The sequence below is a fragment of the Pseudonaja textilis genome, chromosome 1 (assembly GCF_049901715.1).
Source record: "Pseudonaja textilis isolate UNSWEBS1 chromosome 1, rPseTex1.2, whole genome shotgun sequence".
NCBI classification, from domain to species: domain Eukaryota; kingdom Metazoa; phylum Chordata; class Lepidosauria; order Squamata; family Elapidae; genus Pseudonaja; species Pseudonaja textilis.
In genome coordinates, this window is record NC_141990.1 from 69,207,700 (window position 1) to 69,231,051 (window position 23,352).

The 23,352-nt window shown below is 37.7% G+C and overlaps 1 protein-coding gene across 5 annotated transcripts in view; it reads left to right on the top strand.

Moving 5' to 3' along the window:
- The first annotated feature begins 6,197 nt into the window (after positions 1 to 6,197).
- The window catches only part of B3GALNT2 (beta-1,3-N-acetylgalactosaminyltransferase 2), a 31,485-nt gene continuing 14,330 nt past the window's right edge, over positions 6,198 to 23,352 (top strand). For 2 of the 5 annotated variants that reach the window (XM_026705209.2, XM_087937284.1), the window contains exons 1-5: positions 6,199 to 6,512; positions 12,176 to 12,323; positions 12,689 to 12,789; positions 13,225 to 13,418; positions 15,160 to 15,255. In XM_026705209.2, coding sequence (XP_026560994.2) covers positions 6,401 to 6,512; positions 12,176 to 12,323; positions 12,689 to 12,789; positions 13,225 to 13,418; positions 15,160 to 15,255 — 651 coding nt within the window. In that variant the 5' untranslated portion in view covers positions 6,199 to 6,400. Of the gene's footprint in view, positions 6,513 to 12,175; positions 12,324 to 12,688; positions 12,790 to 13,224; positions 13,419 to 15,159; positions 15,256 to 23,352 lie in introns of all 5 variants that reach the window. The other 3 variants (XM_026705211.2, XM_087937278.1, XM_026705212.2) reach the window with 2 other exon arrangements.

Here is a 23,352-nt window from a genome sequence, read left to right on the forward strand (position 1 = left end):
TGCCCAAAATAGAGGGGTCGATTGATAACTCCTTTAGTGGGAAAGAAGCTGGACTAAGATTAAGTTGGAGGGAAATAACTAAATGTGAATGATGCAAAGTGAAAGCTGTTCCAAAATTATGCGTGTGGAGTGTATATAAACAAGCCATAATGAAAAGTCACTTAGAGACCAAGATCTGGCCAAGATCTGTTTAATTTGTACATATTTTAATCTTGCATTTTATATTTTAAATATGTCATGGATTGTGCCTTATTTTAACTGTGATGCTGACTAATAAACAAACCTAGTGGATTACTTAATCTGATATTTTGTTCCCACAATGGCCAGCCAGACCAATGGAAAGCCATTTAAAAGTAAACATGTTACTAGGCTTCCCATTGGCTTGGCTAACTAGCCATTGTGGAAACTTCTGAAATATTGTCAAGAAAACGGAAAGGACTTGTCCAGATTGTCTCCAGGAGTCAACACTGCCGAAGGCGTAATAATAAGTTACTGCAAGAAGATTGCACAGGCTGACCACAAACAACAGCATTAACTTGCTGCCAAGATTGGATAATCAAGTGCCTAGAAATAACTGGAGTCAGCAGAAACAACATAAGGTTTGTGCAAAGATCAATGGCACAATGGAAGATACACTCCAGACTTAACAATTGATGGTAAGACAGACAAAAGATTTCGGAGAGTAGACATGGCAGAACCTGGAGACAGCAGAATAGGAGAGAAAGAACTGGAGAAAATAACAAAATGTAAAGACCCCCAAAGAGAAGCAGAAGTGGCAAACGAAAGCAAAAATTGTACCAATAGTAATAGGTCCCTTGGGTGCAATGTCCAAACAATTGGAGCACCACTTGAACATCTTTGGCATTGACAAATTCACCAGAGTCAATTGTAAAAAGTAGCTTATATCCTGGGATGATACCATTAACAACATGAAACAAGAACACCTGCCTAAACTAGGTCTTTGGGAAGGACTCAGTAGGTGGATTAAAAATGCCAAATCCAGTCTAAACATCTGGCTGACTTTGCAAAAACCCTAATAACAATTGTTAAAAAAGACAAAAAAGGTCTGGCTAGTAGATGTGCAGTATCTGGAGATAGCAGAAGAAAAGAGAAAGAACCTAGAGAAAATCACAAAATACAAATAATTGCCAAGAGAAGTAGAATGATTATAATGTGCTATTAGTATTTCATCATATTCTTTCATCTTCAATCCTATCATAACAATAAAATCAGACTACTTCTTAATGTAAGTTTCTGCACCACAGTAAAATCTTATTTTACTAGTAGCTTTAGTTTCTAGAATTGTATGCATTTGGAAGAGCTATCTCTTTACATCCACTATGTATTCAATCTATACTTGTATTTAAGCAAAAATATTTAACTATGGTTTTGAAGAGCAAAAAAAAATTAGTTGCTTTCTTCTTAGGACACTCAGGAACTAGGGAACCCTTCAACATCATAACTGATTTAATTTTAACAAGGCTGCATCAGTTCCCATGGCAACATATTTACTTCTGCTTTTCCAAATGATAACTGTCTAACTGGCATAGTGAAACCTGAAAATATAAGCAGAGTGTTTATCCTTAGAAAATGTAAGCACAATGTTTATTCTCTTTCCTACCCAATGTAATTAAGAAACTATAAGATTAAAAGTGCATTTATTTAATAGCATTCCAATATATTGACTCAATTATGAGATAATTTTAGAAGATAAGAAAACACTGATAATAATAACAATAATAACCCGCTTACCATGAACTTTCAAATTACTAACTGGCATTCTATTTGATGCAATACAACAGCATCTAGTTGAAAATAAGATCTCTCCATCCGAGCTGAAAGGAGACAGCAGAAGGATATAAGATCAGTTCCTAATTGACAAGATGATTTTGGAAAACTGTAAGAGAAGAGCAACTTGAATGTAGCTTGGATTGATTACAGGACAGTATTTTACTCCCTGCTACACAATTGCATAATTAAGTGCATAGGTACAGTTTGAAATGGAGCTAAAGTAATATTTGGAACTGCATTGGTATTGTTTGTTAGAAACCTTAAGCCAAAAGGTCAAATCAATTGATAATAGAAAACCTTATTAAATATATATTGTTTTTCTTTTCAAAATTGGTTAATAGTAACTTTTAACAAACTAATACTAGGGATTCATTCATTTAAAAGTACCTGCATTCAACCAACCAGTTTTATTCTGATTGCTGTAAAGGAGCAGAAAGCAGTACTTCTAAGCAGTTTGCCTCGGCAACTGATTTTCCCCTCAATCTAGTTCAGCTGTGTTCTTAATCCAGCCCTCATGAGGATATCTAAATTGGCATCAGAAGTTCTGTAGACCTGAAATTTGAGTCTCAAAAAGCTTAGCAAACAGCCTTTAAGATTTTTTTCCTATCTACTTTTGCTGTCTTGATTTCTGATAGAGAAGGCCTGGTACTATCTGGAGAAGCTGGGCTGAGCTTTAAATAGTTTCCTGTATTAAAATAACAGTTGATTTGCAGATAAAAAGCAAGAATTTGGGACAGGACATCAAGTATGTCTAGTTATATATTGAATCATTTTAAAAGCTAATTTATTTTGGCTGAAGTATACAATTGGAAGAATTGTATGCCTTATGTGCTTCATGTGAAAGGAATAGATGATGATGATAATATAATTGCCTAGCCTCAGTAGCTGCATAAAAATGCAAGCTAAATTTTCTGCTGTATAATAATGTATTTACTTATTTGGTGATTTATCAGTAGAGGAATATTTTGTGAGGAATATTATCCAAACATAAGGATCTTTCTCAGATGATTTGTAAACTGAACTATTGCTGCCATCTGCTGGATAAAGAAATAATTATGTATATAATCCCCAAATTTCACTAGGTAATTCCATTAGGATCTCAGGAGTAAGTAAAAAGCAACTAAATGTATAATCATGTATATGTTTAACTCCTTGTGGAACGTTTTTTGTTATAATATTATATTTTACTCTTTATATATATATCAACTGAAGAAAATTGATATGCCCATGAGGACAACAGATGTGTTAATTGTGGAGGTGTATGAATATAGTGAGGAACATTACTGACTAATTCAGCTGACTATAGATTTTTTTGTTTTGTTCCATAATAATAAATTGTAGAGGAATTCCTCATGTAAATCCAATGGATATGAGTTTGATATCAAGAAAAAGATGTTTATTTTCTGCAGACTTTGGTAATAACATCTGTAGTGGAGGTAGATAGACAACAACAATATTAGGCTATCAAAACAACTGGTACCAGCCCTAATTCAAATGTTTAGACTGATTTATTTATATTTCTTCATCACATCATATATGGAATCTTTTAGAAATTATTCTAAAAGAAAAATGCAAATCCATCACAATAAAATAAAGGCCAATTACCTGCAAAAAATATATTAACAAGTTCTAAATGGGTTGGCAACTTCCAGCTAATAGCTCATTGCTATTTTTCAAAAATTTCCCACTTCTTGAACCAACAAACTTAAGGACTTAAGAACTTCCAGATTTCCAATCAGCTAAAAAAACACAATAACTCTGATGATATACCATCATTACTCATATCTTTTGTAGCTTTCAGAAGCCACAGTTTTACAGCACAAAAATCCTCATATACCTCCTCATAAGTATTTGGCAAATAAGAAGAGAATTTCAATTCTTCCTCTAAGATTTCTTATCAGCCCATCTGCATTACTTTCTTTCGCATTGAGCAGATGCATTTTCTTATTGAGCCACAATCTTTCAAGGTGTCAAATTGTGCACAAAGAAATTCTTTACATCGGCAACCTAAAAGCTATATCTGGACATGGGATTAATGTTCCCTTGGAAGACTACTAAACCTGTGTTGAAATGATTGTTGAGTCATTGGGTCCCATGGCCCTCCCCTATTCTGCAAACACATCAGCTATTTATGACATCAATTTAGCAATCTCTCAGAAGAGAACTAGACCTATGTTCAGAAATAGTTTTAGTGACAGGTCACTTGTGATACAAAGTTTGAGAGGAATACAGGTGATTTCTCTCCCATTTCACTTTGTGTCCCCCTTTGGGATAAAAGAGAATGCAGAATTGTCATTAACTACATCCCAGCTTTTACATATTTCAAGTTGATACGAAACAGCCTGAGGGTTGCAAGCAGGGGTGGGATTCAAAATTTTTAACCGGTTCTGTGGGTGTGGCTTAGGTGGTGGGTGTGGCTTTGTAGACATATGACTGGGTGGACATGGCTTGGTGGTCATGTTATTGGCTGGGCGTGGCCAACTCAACATCACTCACATCGAGGCATGCATCTCCTTGCCTGGCCTCTCATGATTGTGAGGATGCTGCAACAGTCCTAAGTGTGAAAAATGGTCATAAGTCACTTTTTTCAGTGCCATTGTAACTTTGAATGGTCACTCCACATAAACAAAGTACCAGCAAAGGAGGAAAAAAAACTCCAGAGAAGTTTCTGAGATAGGAAGTCCAGTCCTGCCAAGAATCTAATAAGGGTTAACCGAGAGGCAGTTTCTGTAAGCAACACCAGAATGTTTCCTTCCTGCCTTCCTTACGGGATTAGGCCAGTAATTTCTTCTAACAACTGGTTTCTGAACTGCTTAGAATGTTAACAACCGGTTCTAGCGAACAGGTAGAATCCCACCCCTGGTTGCAAGGAGCACTATGGGAACTCTCCCTCCCACTTCAATGGCAGTGCTGGCATTGAAATGCAATGGCTAGTAGTCCTCAGAAGTAGCTCATGTAGTACACAAGATGATGCCACTGCTTCTCACAAAAGTAATGAAAATATTTCTTGTTCATTGCAGCAGCAAAGAACTTAGAACTTGGGCCAAAACTAACAGCATCCAGAACTTGATTTTTCCTACTTTAAACTGACCTTGTTTTGTTTTTAAAGTCAAGTCTAGCATTCTAGGGAAGCAGTGGCTCAGTAGCTAAGATGCTGAGCTTGTTGATCAGAAAGGTTGGCAGTTTGGGGGTTCGAACTGCATAATGGAGTAAGCTACCGTTACCTGTCCCAGCTTCTGCCAACCTAGCAGTTCGAAAGCATGTAAAAATGCAAGTAGAAAAATAAGGACCACTTTGGTGGGAAGGTAACAGCATTCCGTGTACCCTTTGGACAGTGCTGGCTCTTTGGCTTTGTAATGGAGATGAACACTGCCCCCTAGAGCCTGAATAGACAGACTAGCAGGTATGTGCAAGAGGAACCTTTACCTTTACCTGGCAGTCTATCAAACAACTTCTGAGCACATTTTTTTTTTAAAAAAAGCGGGGTCTTGCATTCTGTCAAAGAAATGCTATGTTTATGTACATAAGGAACCTGTAATCCTTGACCAGGCATTACCTAAAGCCCTTGCAGAAGCTTCCCAACAATCCAAGCCAAAACGGCCATGGAGAGCCAAGCCATGAACTGGAGGGAGAAGCCTCAAGTGACCAAGAGGATCTGGGCAGATCCCATCCCTGATTTTGTCATCATCCACATCCTCAATGACAACAGATTGCTCTTACGCCTTGGCTCCTACCAGAAGGAAGAAAGATGCTAATTTAACACAACTAGTACAGGCAGTGGTTTCATTTTTAGTGGGCAGGTTATGAGATGAAAGTGATACTCTGAGGATATTTCTTTTAAAATGGTAAGCAGGCCATCTTCAGGTATGATTAGTGGGATTTGAGAATAAGTTCTTGACTTCTTCCTGTTTAAAGAAAAAAAAGTGACAAGTTTCCCTTACAAACTTCACATTTCCCAAGGGATTGGGCGAATCCTACCTCGTTTATCAAATGCAACTCATTTACAAAATTTTGTTTTAAAAAGATTTGCTCCACACATTCCAACAATTGAAATGTGTGTGTGTGTGTGTATAAAAATGGAAAGGCCAGATGTGCTAAATAAAAGTTTTCCTATTACGTGCCCATTTTTACCTTCACTCTCATTCTTTCTCTTATTATTTAAGAAGGCAAAAACAAAGAGGTATAAAAAATAACCTGCAGTTATAAACACCGGCGGGCCTTTCCCTACCTCCTCTTTCTTCTCTCCTTTCCACGGAGTCACCAGGAGTTTAAAAAACAAAATATCACCTAGATTAAGGCCGATTTTCTTTGTTCACCTCGAGATGATGCGTCCCCGAGAGGTGGGGGGCGCTGTCGGATCGCACCAAGGTCAAGCCGCTTCCGCTCGGCGGCGAGGCATTGTGGGGATTGTAGTGCGGGAGGCCCGGCTCTGCGCACACGCTTTCCTGGTCCGGGCGGGACTCTGGCTTTGGGCCGGCCGCGGGAGGGGCCGGCGAGGGTCTCTGGTGCCGGAGCGAAGGAGGACGAAGGAGACCTTGCCTGTCTCTGCGGGTCCGTCCCGTCTCTGCTCCGAGAGAGGCCGCGACGGCTGGGTAGCGGCCGGCGGCCAATGCGAAATTGGTTGGTGCTTCTCTGCCCGTGTGCGGTCGGGGTCGTGCTGCACCTCTGGCTTCTCCTCCTCAGCTGCCCGGCCAGCGGCCCCGGGAAGCAAGACCCGGCAGGTAGGTCGGTGGCGGAGGAGGGGCCGGTCGCACCCAGCCTGCACGCTTGCCGCCCTCCCGCAGGGCTGGCGAGGGGGCAGAGGCACCTTGCGGGAGGGCCTCCTTTGCACGGCGCCGCTCTGCCGTCCGTCCGGCTCACGGTTTCGGAGAGCTGGGCAGGAGGTAGAGGAGGGCAGCGCTGTTGCCTCCTCCTTGCAGCCAAGCGGTGGGGCCAGGGTCGCCCGGGCTCTGGAGGGCAAACCGAGAAGAGGTGGCGGGGTAACTGAGCTCTCCTCATCTCGGTCGAGAAGAAGGGAATGGTCAGCAGCCCCTCTAAGCGAACAAGGCTGCTTGGAGGAATCGGCGAGAAATAAGCGCGGGTATGTATCTTGGCGCCGTTGGAGATTCTCAAGTCATCCAGGTCGTGGTTGTCCCAAAGATGCTTTTTTTCAAGAGGCTTTCTGGGTTTTCTTTGAAGACGTTTCGCTTCTCATCCAAGAAGCTTCTTCCCTCCGTCAAAAAACCATCCTTGGAGCTTCTTGGATGAGAAGCGAAACGTCTTCAAAGAAGAAAAACCAGAAAGTCCAGTTGCCCCCCCGGAAAAAGCACCTTTGGGTATGTTGGTGTCTTTCATGGAGGAAAGAGCTTGGAGGGCAGAAGGCTTGGCTCAGGGGAGATACCAGGTAGGAGAAAAGGTGCAGGATTGGGATATACAGTCCCCGAAACGTTTGGAGACAGGCTTGATAGAAGTAAGAAGGAAATGGCAAATGCTGAAGAATGGAGTGGGCTTGATTGTATATTTGAATTGTGGTGTTGCTTTTTTTGACTAGTTCCACCAGCTGGAGGCATATGTTTGCCTAACTGCAATTCTTCAAACAGTTAAGGTCAAAAATCCTTGCTAATCTACTGCAAATTAGATACAGCTGCCAGTAGATATGAATAATTTTTGCTTGTTCCTGTTGTGAATATGGAGCAGGAGTTGAGAAACAGAAGAAAAGAAATTAGATTGCTTTCCATAGAGACTTTCCTTCAAGTCATACTTTAGCTTCTGGTGGTTTCATGTTCATGCAGGGTTTTTTGACAGCAGTAGGGAAGGAGATGTTTATTGCTTTCTGGGATGTTATTTCCATTTCCCAGACCTATAGTTCTGGTGTTCCCAAGAGGTCAGGCTTTGGGTTGGCAGTATGCTGCCATTTTTGAGACATATTAACTGTAGGAAAATGAAATAGCAATAGAAGATTTATTATGCAACTAATGTATTGATGTTTAATCAAAGACCATCATTGATTGTAATGACCATCACCATATATATGCATGTATGCTTCTCTGATTAACATTTCATGCATTTGTTGAAGTAGGTTCTATGCTTGTTTCAGTGGAGATTCTATCTGGGGGTAAAGGAGAGCTAGTAAATGTCACGCTAAGAGTCTTATTTTCATTTATAGAGGAAGAAATTAAGTGTTGTGGTCGGTGACTTCTGTCAATCCTAGCAGTTATAATTAGTCAGGTTTTGAGAAGGTTAGGGCATTCTTTTTTGCCTGAATTTATTTTTTTGCCATTTTTTCAGTGATATATCAATGACCTTGTCTTTGAAATCAAAGATAATTTAAAACTTAAAAACATAATATCTATGAAGCAGTGTTCCTCAATAACTTCAATTGTTAGGATGTCATGTAAGCCTGAAAAAAAGATACTGTTTTAAAAAGTGGCTGTGTTTGCAGTCCCTTAACCTTCCTTTCAAATCATTTTGAAGTTTGAAAATCTTGGGTGTGTTAGTGAGAAGCTTCACTCCAAAAAAAAAAAAAAAAGTGGGGGGGCGGCAAGGCCAGAACAAAAAAAAAATACATTTTTCAAATTAATAACTTTAGCTATAAAATAAAAGGCTGAATGTACCAACCATTCTCTTTTGCACCCACAAATTTCTCAAAGTACTGTCTTCTTTGGGAGAAACAGCCAAAGAAAAAGAACAATAACAAAGATCATCATCTTCATAAAAGAAGAGGGGAAAATAGAAAATAGAAGTTTTATTTTTGTCAGTTCTAATATTATCCCCCAATTCACAGGTAATATATGGGAAAAAACTTCATTTTCCTGTTGGGTAAATACCATCTGTTTATATCACCTTCCTGTTATTTTGGCCAAGCAGTTTTTCTTTTTAAGATCTTGAGTTGTAGTCAAGCAATATTTGGTCTGAAAAGGTAGCTAGAATTTAATTATTCATTAAATCTGCTTCATAAGTGGTTTGGGGAATTTGATTTCAATTCCCTCATGCTTCTATTTAATAATCTGTAACAGAAAACTTCAACATGTTCGTGGAGGTCTGTATTTTTTATTAGCTTTCTGCTTTCTACCATTACTCTGGAAGGAGAGCTAGGCCATATGTAGTTGTGTAAAATGTGTTATGATTTCTTGCTCTGCATGTGTGTAACATACTGTATCTTTTGTGCTGTGCGGCCATGTAATACTTGAAAAGTATTTTGTATAAGATTTAAACATATATAGTTGCAGTAAACTTAACTATTACATTGCACCCTCTGCTGCGTAATTATTTTCTTCTTCTCTTAGAAGTGCAGAAATGCCTATTGGTCTCTGACCTTATTTTTGAAACCTGTATAATTCTTGACTTTTGACGAATGTATCTTTTATGTACACTGAGAGCACATGCACCAAGACAAATTCCTTGTGTGTCCAATCACACTTGGCCAATAAAGATTTCTATTCTGTTCTATTCTATTCTATTCTATTCTATTCTATTCTATATATTGTTCATAAAAAATGAGCCCTGATTTTTCAGTGCTAAAACACAGGTATACCACTTGCAGCTGGACTTGCTTATTATGTGCCAATAATATGTTTCAATCAGTTTTGATTTAGGAAGTTGTGTGAACATGGTTTGTATCTTAGCAGCTGTGCAAACTCATCTGATCTGTGTTTTAAATCATAGTGAATAAACTATATTGTGTGATATGTGAATCCAGTTCCAGTTCATTATTTAGATTAATTTCTAAAAAAAAGAACCCAAGACAAATTCTTATACAAAAATAGTTATATATTATCAACTCTGGATTTTGGCCTGTTCCTTTCTCTTGACCACACATACAATAGAATCATGAAAATCTCTGATTTCCTCCCCAAGTCTAGATTAGGAATAGGGAGAAGAAAACAGCCCTTTTTTTGGTAAGGTGTTTCTCAGGGATTTAGAGATTTTCCATTTAATGTTCTCACAGCTACAGCAACAATATCTGTCTCCTTTCTTCCAACAGCAGGTGCATAAGCAAGATGCTCAAGTAATTAACATTCAACTCCAGGCATTTTTGGATGACGTTGATTCTCAGGATCCATTTCAACCCAGATTTAAGTGCAGTTTTGAGACAGAAACAGCCATGATTTCCCCAGGGATGGCATTTACCAATAAAGAGACAGAATTCTTAGCTGCCCCTGAATCTCTCAGTAGCTTTCTTATCATCAATCACAATCTATTTCTGAAATAGGCATCTAAGTTACAGATATAATTTTTGGTGATTTTGCTTCTGTTCAGGTGTCTAATTTGATATAATAATGCTGAAGGATTATTATTAGAGGGTAATATTTGAAGGTTTTGTAGGTCTCTGTTTTATCTCACATGTTTCATTACTCCTACATGTCACCGCTACAGAGATTATAGTATCTGAGGATGTAGGCCGAGAGATCCTCAGCATATAGCTGAAGTTCAGTTATTTTTGTAATTTCACTTCATTCAAATGGAGACAATGAATGTCCTGAATCAGTGTCCAGCTGAGTAATGGACTGGACAAAGACCAAAGTTCAGTTCAGAAAGTTAGATACGCATTTAGTGAGAAATTCGACTGCCAAGTTTTTCTCTTCATATGCTACACTACTTTCCATTCTCTTTCTGAGTGCATTCCAAAACATGACTATTGCTATTAAAACCCCAAATAATTAAGAGGACAGTGTGTACAGTATCTGGAGGAATTATTTTCCCATGTATACTTATATCTTTGGGCCATTTTTGGGATTTCTTCTTTAGATACCTCTGTTGGCTAAAGTTAAATGGGTGACTATAAGAGAATGAGTGATCTTTTTAGCTCTTTTCATTTTGCCTATGAAATGTTCTATTTAGAAAGGCTTGTCTTTGGTTTTGAATGCAAAATGGAGATATTTCTGTTACTTCACACATTGTTGATTTAAATAACTGATTTACAGAAAAACATAATCCTTTGCCTTAGGTAATTAAACCCAAGAAAATGCTATTTTATATTCTTCATATTGATTTTGTCATGCTTTCTTTCTTTTTATGCAATATACCCATGGAAATGTATTATGACAAAAAAATAATTGATCTGTCTTGGTGGGGGATGATGGAATTCTCACTGATGAACATAGAAGAATTGTAAAGTGTGGGGAGTTTAATATGGCTGCTCCCAAGGAAAACACTTAAATGTGTATAACACTAATTCAGACTACATATCTTCTTATTCATATTGGTTTTCAGCTAATCAGCAAATAATTTCTTTTTGTTTGAATTATAAAATATTAGTTGAAGAAATCCAATTGTGTTTTCCACCAATTTTTCTGAATTAAAAAGAGGGCAGCATTCATAATCTTAATAAATGTACTATATTAAAAAACGTATATAGTTGGAAGACCATCAAGATCTGGAAACATCCATATTAGATCTGGATCACACGATTTGTTGATTTTTTTTTTAGTTCACACTAAAATTAAAACACTGAAATTATATCTTGTACATTATGTGCAGTCATTTTTCTAAACAGAGTTGGCATTTAGTTGATTTGACACTTAATTCTTTTTATTCTCAAATTAAGCAGAATGAGATGAAACTGATCTTTTGCCAGGGCTAAATATAAATATGAATATATCCATTATACAATAATTTATTAAAAAATAAACCATGAATACATGCTACCATCCATGATGGAATGTAAATTATTTATCTTGTTTATTGGATTTATGAAGCCATAATAGTTAAAACTAAATCACTGTATTTAGTGATAGTTGGGTATAGATATGCATATCTGAATATAGTATGTATCTGCAGATGGGAACCTGTGGCTTACCAGATGCATCTGAAGTACATTTCCTAGCATTCCTCACCATTGGTGTTGCCAGATAAAACTACTGTACTGTACAGGGAAATGTAATTCAGTAATATCTGGAACCTTTGTTTCCTATCTTCCTGAAATATTTATGATGTATGGATATTGCTTATATTCTGCTCCTTGATTAACAGCTGTATTAACGGTATTAACAGCTTAGCTTCTCATTTTTAGAATCATTTCATTATATCTAAACTATCTATTTTACCATCTAATTCTTTGATCTGTTTGTGTTAAATACAGCAAATAAATATTAATATTTTAAGGAAGAGAATATAGTATTTTGTAATATAGGAAACACACACACACATTCATATTCTGTATCCTCATATATTCGTATTCAATTCTTTGTGTTAATTTTTCATCTATCAGGATATGTGAAACTATTTTCAGTATCTTTTTTCTAAATTTTAAGTAAATGTTTTATTCTAAAATCTTTCTTCTCATTTTATATGGGTTTGACTAAAATGTTTACAAATAATTGAAAAATTCCTTTTTTTATAACATTGATCTGCATGCTTGTTTGCTTATTTCTCTGCTAAAATATTTTTAATTTATACTTCTTAGGTCTACTGGCTTTCTTTCCTCACTGGAAACCAAAACATTATGATGTTATTGTAGGGATACTCTCTGCACGACACAATGATGGATTGCGGAATGCTATAAGGAATACTTGGTTTAGGCATTTGAAGCAGCATCCAACATTAAGCCATCGGTAATTCATCATTCTTATTGCCTTCATTCAAGAAGATGCAAACATAACATTTATAGGTTCTCATTGGTTTAAATGAATTATTTCAATAAATTCTTAGCATCATTTGAATAAGAGCCCAAAACTTATATTAAGCAGAACGCTTACATGGCCTTTCCTGTATGTTCTTATCAAGAAAAATCTTGTTTTTCTTAAAAGTTTCGATGAAATTCTCAGAATTAGCCTCTATAACTAGAATTTTACATACATGCATACATACATACATATATACATGCATGCATACATATTTATGTATTACTGTTTGAAAAAAAAAGGTAGCACAACTGGGCTAATAGAAGAATAAATAAATGTTGTTAATCTTGTTTTAGTGTCCTTGTGAAGTTTATAATTGGCACACATGGATGTGATGTGCCACTAGAAGATAGAGAAGATCCTTATTCATGCAAACTTCTAAATATCTCTAATCCAGGTAAGAATTTAAGATTTTGGGAGAAAAAGATATACTGTATGACATTCCTATAATTAGTCATACAAAATATTGTAGCTGCTACAATTTCCTATCCACAGAAGTTATACATTTAAATAGGAGCTCTGATATTTTCAAGTGGTGGTGATAGTTAACAACTTTTTCATTGTAGTGAGCCAGGAAATAAGCTATAATCTCACCTATCCATGTTAATTTCAATAATGTTTGAAGTATATGCAATATAGTTCTAAGCTAATATGTTAAGGATTAAAGTGTAAGTGCTATTTATGCACTGTGCCTGCTCTGGATGGGATAGAAATATAGAAGCTTTCCTTTTATGGTAAAATAGGACTATCTGAAAGAGTTACTGAGTCTTGACTGCTTTCTTCTTATTTTAGATGAGCTTGGTTTGCCCTCTTTCTTAATTTTTTTCATTAGTTTTGAATCAAGAAATTGAAGCCTTCACTTTGCAAGAAGATGATACTTCGGTGTTCTCAGAAGACAGAGTTGTCAGTGTGCATTTCAAAGTCCTTTATCCGATTGTCATCACCAGTCTTGGGGTATTCTACGACTCTAAGGGTGTTGGATTCCAGAGAAACATTACAGTAAAACTATACCAAGCAGAACAAGAGGTATGCCATGTTCCTGTAATTGTCTTAATGGAACAGACCAAATCCATAGTCTCTTTAGGTGTGGAACTAAGCAGGCATTATTAAAGAGATAGTAGATACTCATGAAGAATGAACAGGCAAAATGACTTGTGGTGCTGTTATCTGCAATTCATTTGACTAGTGTGTTTCTTAATCATTGTTTTAATTGGGGCAATCAGAAGTAGCTACTAGAACAGAATAAGTGGGAATAATGGGGTAGGTGGGTGGGTAAGTGAAGGACAAGTAATCCTCTATGTGTGCTATATATATTATGTGAACATTTGAGGACCCAGATTGTTGGGGGCAATTTTCTGACTCTGTAAATCACTTAGAGAGGGCTGTGTAAAGTGCTGTGAAGCAGTATATAAGTCTAAGTGCTAAGTGTATGTAAGTCTAAATAGCTATTGCAATTTAGAAGTCTGAATATAGCAATATGCTAGGAACAATTGTTATGTCCTAATTTTTTGAAGTCTTCATTCTGTACTGGAGTACTCATGGTACTTTAAGGGAAGAACACAGACCTGAAAAAAACCAAAAATATTTAAACTTAAAAGGCAAACAATAAAATTTAGTTTCCAGCTCTTGAGCCACAGCTTGTCAAGAATTTCTAACCAAAACAATGGGAGGGGGAATCTGGAGACTGTGTGGGTTTCAGTCACTTTGTTTTACATCTGCACTGAGTTATTATTTTCTGAGTGTCCTTTTGAATGGATGGCTTTGTTTATTGGATATTTGTAAACTGCATCTCAAAAGTTTGCACATTGTAAAACGGAATCTAAATACAGCAGCAATGTTGTAGCCTCTTCAGAAGTAAATCCAACAAAGCTCAGTGGGGCTTACCACTAAGTAGATATGTAAAGCATTGCAGCCACAATATGAATACTAAATACTCTCTTGCCTTGCAACAGTTATTAAAGACAGAAATTCTTTACCTTTTTCTCAGCTCTGGTTCAATCAATGCATTGCTATAGCAGATGAATTCTGCTACATGGCTTTTCAGAAATCCATTGTGAATCAAAGTTCAACCTTGTTGTCAGCATTCTGCTACCGTAATACATTTTAAGGCAATTATTTGAGGGGACAAGGAAGGTTCTCATAGAATTTAATTTCAGAATTACTTTCAAAATAGACGAGTGTTGTAATTAGCAGCTTGAGAGGGTATTACATATAGGTTTATACTTAGATGTTCATGAGTAAAAAGAAATCTGGCTGATTGTGTGATAAGATTTTAAATATTTCACACATATCCCTTGGCTGTGTTATACACTAAACATTATTTAGCATTCAAATACAATACAACTTTGATTTAATACAGGGACAAGTATTATATTTGAATGCTAAATAATGTTTACTGTGTAATACAGCCAAGGGATATGTATGACATGAAAATTGGTTTCATCACTGGTACTTTTTCTCTATGGTTATGAAATGCTAATTCACTATCCCTAGATGTCCATAGATTAACATGTTTGCTGTCTTGGAGTGAATGCCTAGCCCTTTGAAGAGAAGTGCATTGCATATCACCTTCTAGAGAGCAAGGGTTCCCAACCTGTGGCCTGGGGTCTAATATCCAGCCACAGGCTAATCACCACTGGGCTATGTGAGGGGCTGCCCGCGCACATGACTCCACTCGCACGAGCCTTGTTGCGGGCACTTGCGGCCCATTCACGCAAGCATCAGCACGAACCTCATGAGTAACATGGGTTACTTATTATTTCCATAGGAGGCACTCTTCAGCGCTCGTTTTAGTCCACCTAGTTGTGGAGTGCAAGTGAGCAGACTTTGGTACAAACCTGTAGAACAGTTCATTCTGCCAGAGGTATGTGCAGTGTATTTATGGGGCATACTGTACATTGTTTCTTTTCAATGATGTTTCTTTTTTCATTTATTCATATTTGCTCAGAATTTTGTTGTAATTAATAAAAAACAAATTTAGGACTTTAAATCTCACATAGGACCTGCTAGTCATCTTTTTGTTTTGAAATTTAAAGAGCTTGATATTATTCATTTATTTTTTACATTTCTGAATCCATCTCCCTCAAAGAATAACTTATTATGAACTTAACAACATGATAGAAATTAAATATAAGCTTTCCTGAATTTGTTTCCACATGCAGTAAAGAAAGAGAAGATATTACATACGTTTTGCTAATGAGGTGAAAACAATTCTGGAATTATAAAGTTAAAACCTTTGTCATTATAAATGGTGACTAGGAAAAATAACCAGATGGATTTAGATTTGGAAGTGAGGACAAGTTGTGAGCTCTGGAATAAAATTCTGTTTCATAGCCTGATTTCTATAAAGTTGGCCAACTTTGTTCATTCAGGCATGAACAACCAGTCCCGTACATGGGAAGTTCAACTAGCTGCTTTATTGTTCTCTGCCCATAAAATGAGACTCTCCCCAAATGAGCAGCTTTCACTTGGGAAAAACTAATAAAGCTCAGGCATTTGGGAGTGGTCATACCTTGTCCTCTTGAATTTATGGAGTTGAGTCCAGGCTAATTCCCTTCTTCAACCCTCTTCCTGACTGGGATGTTTGCTCTTCAGCAGTTCATGGTTCTAATTCTGAGGCTGATTTTTTTAAAAAAATTTGCTAAGCAATTTAAAAATCATTCTCAGTGAACAAAAATATATGTAGAAAAAATATTGACCTGAGATCTTACAGGGTTGACAAGGTGCGGAGATGTCCTAGGAGCTGATTATACTTATTTTAAAGTTGAAATAATATTTTTTTAAAAAGAACAAAAATGCTGCTGACAGTACTTTTTCTCTCCAAATTTAAGTGACATGATGCTGGATAGCCCTTGGAAGTAACAAGTTGACCACTCCTGATTTAAGCTATGACTAATGAACAAGACAGAATTACAAACCATCATTTTATCTGGCTTACTTTAATAAATAATAGTTTAAAGTAAATACATGTTACTGGGCTTAGATCTAATGGGAGAAGTTTGTTAGTTTAAAAGTGGAATTAAAAACTCTGTTGTCCTTGCAGATTTACCAGAGGAGAAAAGTAAGATGAGTCTACAAGAATAAGCAATGAAGGGTGTTCCATACATTCTACATTATAAATCCTATAATCTCTGATTAGGTCTATCTGTCTGGAATGTAGTAAGAATTATACTCCAAAACATTTCAAGTATTTACTTTAGCAAAAATGAACTTTAAAACATTTGTCCTGGTTTCAGAGAGTGACAGCATTGTTTTTAGTGAAATTAGGTTTTCATATGTTGAGAAGATGCTGCCGACTGAATATCATTAACTATGAACACAAAGGGCTTTGTTTGGAAGAGAGTGTTTCTGTTCAGTTTGTGGGATGGCATTTACTGCCAGGCAGCTATTCAAATTCTGAGATTAGGGATGGAAGAGAGGATTGTGGATTCAGACAGCAGTGTTGTTGGATTAAGACATTTCTAAATTGTTAATTCAGGAGCACAATGAATGCTAATTAAATGCTTATCCATTAATTAGATATTAGCCACCTTATTGTTTTTAAGAACACAATACAAAAGTTACATTTGCCATAATTTTCAGATACTTAATAGTTTTAGTAAAAACATTTAAATGCCCATTTTATTCTTATTTTATAGATGCTTCCTGTATTACCCTTCAAGTAAGAGAATAGTATTATCCAACAACTGGGAAAAATATTTTAAAAAATTAACTATGAATATCATAATATAACCATAACTATATAAAAAGAAAACCATAATAAGAAGTACTTATACATATATATCCTAGGTGAGACTTTGTTGATTCAACAGTCACCGCATTGCCTGCTTAAACAACCCGGTCTTCTGCAACTTTCCAGATGTTCGTAGGAAGGATGTCTGCAAAGGGGATAGTTGATGCCACAGGAAAACAGTTTTGACAGAGAATGCTCACCTCCAAGGCCCCTTCCCATACACCTCGGGGGGTTCTCAATATGTACTATCTATTTTCAGATCTTGGGCAGGCAGATTCTATTTAGAGCAAATGATCTTATGAATACCCAACTCATGCACAGTTTTTTAAAATTATGACCCCACCTGGAAATGCACCTAATATCAAACTGGCAGCCACAGTAGCTCTCTCAGTATAGGTATTGTAAGGAGGCATTAACGTGCATTCTGTGCTAACAGTGGCTTCTAGGTGCTCTTCAAGGGAGACTTATGTAGATTGACTTATAAATAGTCTGGTCAGGAGATGGTGAGGAAATGAATGACTATTGTCAGTGCCTCCTGTTTTAGGGACGCACACAACTGGTGCACCAGCCAAAGTGCGTCAATGAGTCTCCTGTTCATAGTTTCTATCTGCTGATATAGCAGGAGCTGCGAGTCCAGAAGAATCCTCAGATTATGTATCAGATCCTTTTTGAGAAGCTTAACTCCATTAAGAGTTAAGGTTGGAACTGCAGCATCTTGGTTTCTTTATTAATAGCTACCCTGCCTTATGTAGGTTAAATGTTAACTTGTTCTTCCAATCCATTCCCTTACAACCTCCATACACCGGGTCAAGGCTTTTACTATTTGCTATTCAGTCGAGGTAGAGTTATAGTAGTGTTAGATATCATATGATTATGGAAGATAATAAATTGTATACATCAAACTTTCAAATAATATACTCTCCCATAATTTTCATGTAGGTATTAAATAAAATGAAGAAAGGAGTTAAAGGTTCAGGGCATTTCATTCTACAGTGCCAGAGAGCTTGACTATTCATCTCCCTCTTGCATCAAATAGAACTACACTCTCATAAAAGAACAGAACAACATTCTGCAGAATGGTGCCTACAACTTTAACCCCTATAGATGGTTTAGAAGGATATCAATAATAAAGGGCACTGAGGGAACCAGAAGGATGAGGAACATTGCATTACCCTGTTTAAGTCTCATCAATATTCATTGACAAGTGTGATCAGTTCCACCCCCTGGCTCAATCTAAACTCTGATGGAAAAGGGTCCAGATAATGGTTTTGTGTAGTTGAAGCTCCACCACCTTTTCAATAAACGTCTACAAAAGTGGAGGTTGGAGGCTGGACACTACAGTACTTGCTTGGGCCTTCTGAAGAAGAGACATACTAGAGCTCTCATCAGCATCCCTGACACCACCCCCATCCCCCACATATCTCCTAGGCTGACCTGCCTCTCAAACTGGCCCATTCCATTATATAAATTAGAACCCTTTCCTGAATTAAAACGTGGATGTTCTAAAAATGTTCTAAACTATTGATATTACATTATTAATATTATTTGTATTGGATTAGATATTGATTTATCCTTTGGGATCTTTTTAGTTCCTGGAGAATATGATAATATTATAGTATATAACATGGATAGCAATTTCAACAATAGTTTGTTGAAAATGAAGGTGAGGTTTGTCCATCTGCTGATTTTTTTCATGCTTTTAAAGGTGTCACTTAAAGGAAGATTAATCAGCTTCAGTGTTTGGAAGCTTCAGATTGATTAAGTATATTATTGCCAAAAGAAATCACGATAGAAATAGATACCATAAGAGAGTAGGTTAAAGAAATATTGATTTGTTTGTGTCTTTTCATGCTTTTATGTGTTTATTAATGAGCTGTGGAACAAAAACAAATATTGTGCTGATGGACATTTTTTAAAATCACATTATTGAAGTATAGCTTTTTGAAATACATACACAAGTTGGTCTTATGATAAGATGGTTTAACTTTGCTTTATTGACTACAGCAAGGCCTTAGATTGTATCAGTTATGCCAAAATGAGGAATGAGCTAATGGTATGCCAGGACACCAGAATATTCTTTTCAATATTTTTTTTTTACAATGAACTGACAACTAATGTGAGAACTGAATTTGAAGAAATACAGCTCAAGTGAAAGAAAGAAGATCAATGTCCTTCAATAAATGGACAGTCACTTAGAGTGTCATGAACTGCAAAAAACAAGGCTGACTAATTTAAGGTGATGTTGAACAAGAAGAAACTCGTGTGCTTTAGGATTATAAAGCAAGTATAAGGTGGACTAGGGAAAATATGCTTAGCAAGGTGGAGGAAAGAAGAAGGGGAAGTAAGCAGGCAGGTGGGCAGGCAGGTGGGGCAGGTAGACAGGATGGATATACATGGTCAGAGCTATCATTGAAAAGATCTCCAGAATCAGAGAAGAAGCAATTATCTTCACATTTTAAAAAAGGCTGAATTCAGTGATATACAGACAGTTCATAATCTTAAGATTCTGGCTTTATTTCTCCTGCACTTTTTGATAAAGTAGTTTGCTCCTTGGTGTTGTTTACATCAGGGGTCCCCAATCTGGCCCACTACCTAGCCTTGAGTCATTTGAAACTGGGCCACAGAAGCGGCAGGCAAGGGTATGTGCACACGTGTGCATTGGCACTTGTGCGAGCACATGGTGCCCACTCCATTTGCACACACATGCACGCTTGTCTACCATATGGCCCCATCCCCTGTCCTTCACCCCCCCCCCTGTCAGTCTGCAAAGGGGGAAACATTGGGGAACTCTAGTTTACATCATAGCTGCTAGCCACGTTATTAGGGTGAGAATCATCTTTAAAAGTACACTCCTCAAAAAAATAAAGGGAACACAAAAATAAGACATCCTAGATCTGAATGAATGAAATATTCTTATTAAATACATTGTTCATTACATAGTTGAATGTGCTGACAACAAAATCACGCAAAAATTATCAATGGAAATCAAATTTAGCAACCCATGGAGGTCTGGATTTGGACTTACACTCAAAATTAAAGTGGTAAAAAACACTACAGGCTGATCCAACTTTGATGTAATATCCTTAAAACATGTCAAAATGAGGCTCAGTAGTGTGTGTGGCCTCCACGTGCCTGTATGACCTCCCTACAACGCCTGGGCATGCTCCTGTTGAGGTGGCGGATGGTCTCCTGAGGGATCTCCTCCCACACCTGGTCTAAAGCATCCCCCAACTCCTGGACAGTCTGTGGTGCAACGTGGCATTGGTGGATGGAGCGCGACATGATGTCCCAGATGTGCTCAATTGGATTCAGGTCTGGGGAACAGGTGGGCCAGTCCATAGCATCAATGCCTTCGTCTTGCAGGAACTGCTGACATACTCCAGCCACATGAGGTCTAGCATTGTTGTGCATTAGGAGGAACCCAGGGCCAACTGCACCAGCATATGGTCTCACAAGGGGTCTGAGGATCTCATCTCGGTACCTAATGGCAGTCAGGCTACTTCTGGTGAGCACATGGAGGACTGTGCGGCCCACTAAAGAAATGCCACCCCACACCATTACTAACCCACTGCCAAACCGGTCATGCTGGAGGATGTTGCAGGCAGCAGAACATTCTCCACAGCGTCTCTAGACCCTGTCACGTCTGTCACATGTGCTCAGTGTGAACCTGCTTTCATCTGTGAAGAGCACAGGGGGCCAGTTGTGAATTTGCCAATCTTGGTGTTCTCTGGCAAATGCCAAATGTCCTGCACGGTGTTGGGCTGTAAGCACAACCCCCACCTGTAGACGTCGGGCCCTCTTACCACCTTCATGGAGACTGTTTCTGATGGTTTGAGCAACCACATGCACATTTGTGGCTCGCTGGAGGTCATTTTGCAGGACTCTGGCAGTGCTCCTCCTGTCCCTCTTTGCACAAAGGCAGAGGTAGCGGTCCTGATGCTGGGCTGTTGCCCTCCTATGGCCTCCGCCACATCTCCTGATGAACTGGCCTGTTTCCTGGTAGCGCCTCCATGCTCTGGACACTACGCTGACAAACAGCAAACCTTCTTGCCACAGCTCACATTAATGTGACATCCTGGATGAGCTACACTACCTGAGCCACTTGTGTGGGTTGTAGACTCTGTCATGCTACCACTAGAGTGAAAGCACCGCCAGCATTCAAAAGTGACCAAACCATCAGCCAGGAAGCATAGGAACGGAGAAGTGGTCTGTGGTCACCAGCTGCAGAACCACTCCTTTATTGGGGATGTCTTGCTAACTTCCTATGCTTTCCACCTGTTGTCTATTCCATTTGCACAACAGCATGTGAAATTGATTGTTAATCAATGTTGCTACCTAAGTGGACAGTTTGATTTCACAGAAGTGTGATTGACTTGGAGTTACATTATGTTGTTTTAAGTGTTCCCTTTATTTTTTTGAGCAGCGTATATGTTTCTAAAGACATATCAAAATGAAGGCCATTTGTTTTTTTCTGTCATCAGAAGACAGGCCTAATAATAATTAATAATTATAAAATAAAGCTGCACTTTTTCTGCACATTTATCTGAAAGTAAATCCCACTTAATTCATTGGAACCTAGATCTGAGTCAGCATTTCTAATACTGATTATTGATTATTGCAAAATGTTACTGCTATTCTGGGGGTCTGAATATTCGGGCTCTTAACTATGACTGTCATACATTGTTATCATTAATGCTTATTGCATTGCATTTTCTATTTAGTACCTACTTCCTAGTAATGTATATACAAGTGACATATGAATCTTGTGGAATATGTTCAACTCTGCAAAAGCCTATGATGTAATTCATTTATTAATGTGAAGATGTCAGTCTCACTGTTTCTTGTTATAACATAAATTAGTAGCAGCTGCCCTGTGAAAATGCTCAGCATTTTATTTTGTTGATCAAGCTATAGATTGGAAGAGAAGCATCCATTACTGAAATGAAAGAGAGGTATCTAACTAAATCTAGCTATAAATTAGCTTGGGGTTATTTCTGTCAGCTGTTCCTCTTTAAAGTGCATTAATTGCCTTAAACCCTAGCAACAATGGAATTCAATTTGGCTAGCTACATTTTCAGTGTTGTGCAAATACTTGGAAAAGTAGAGTTAATTGTATAAGCCATGGTACAAGTAATCATGCCATGAATGCATATATTATGAATGAGACTACTGTGCCATGCACTTGGGAAGAGTACATGATGGTTTATCTTGGTTTTTTGTGCCACTGTAGTTTATAATGGTGTGTCTTTTTTAAAAAAAAATTAGGAACACATTACCAACCAAGAACATAGCAGAAGCCATGAGCCTCTCAGCTTATAAAGTTCTCTACTGAATTCTTATCAAATTTCTTTCTGGGGCCTTAATATACTGGATTTCTAGAAACCATGGCCTCAAATTTGGCTTAACACTTTCAGATCTCTGAGTAGTTAGATCTTGCCCCTCTGTGATTTAGTGATGGAGGAAAGAATAGACATTACATACATTACTAATATTTGATTGCGTGAAGATGGAGGGGTTTTGCATTTTGCATCAGCTTCAACACCAAGATTGGGGAGAAGGGTTGATGATGATCCTTAAGGAGAATTTGATGCAAAATGTTGCTCCATAGATGGCTGGAGTTGAGGCTGTATATATAACCTTGGACCCAAGTAGCAGGTAGAAGTTCTGACAAGGAAAATATTTAGTCAAGTTTGCCTGGTTCATAAGTTCTCATTATTGACCAGAAGTGCTCATATACTTGTCTCTTGGCAAGACAGCTAACTGCACATAATATGGGGCTGTCAATGAAGATGATTTAGGAGGCAGAGTTGGCACAGAATGCAACTCCCTTCCCATGAGCTGATAGATCTGATATACATTAGAATGACACTGATTTTACAGGAGCTATGTCGGTGCTGGTTGGCTTCCAGATTCAATTCAGTCTTGGTTATTACTTACAAACCCTTTTATCATTTGGGTCCTTGTTACCTTTGTGACTCCAGGTAGAATCTTTTTGCCCAATACATGCAAGAAGAATGCTCTGGTTTCCATTCTCCCTGGAGATTAGAAGTCTTCTCTGTGGACTAGCTTGCTCTTGAGGTTAGGATAGTTCTTTCCCTTTTGTCATTTAGGAAAAAAACTCTTGATTCTCTACACAGTCTTTTCAGAGGAAAATCTCATATACAGTTGTTAGCATTTTAATTAATGAGTGGTCCAGTATAAAGTTTATGGATTTATTGTGACTATATG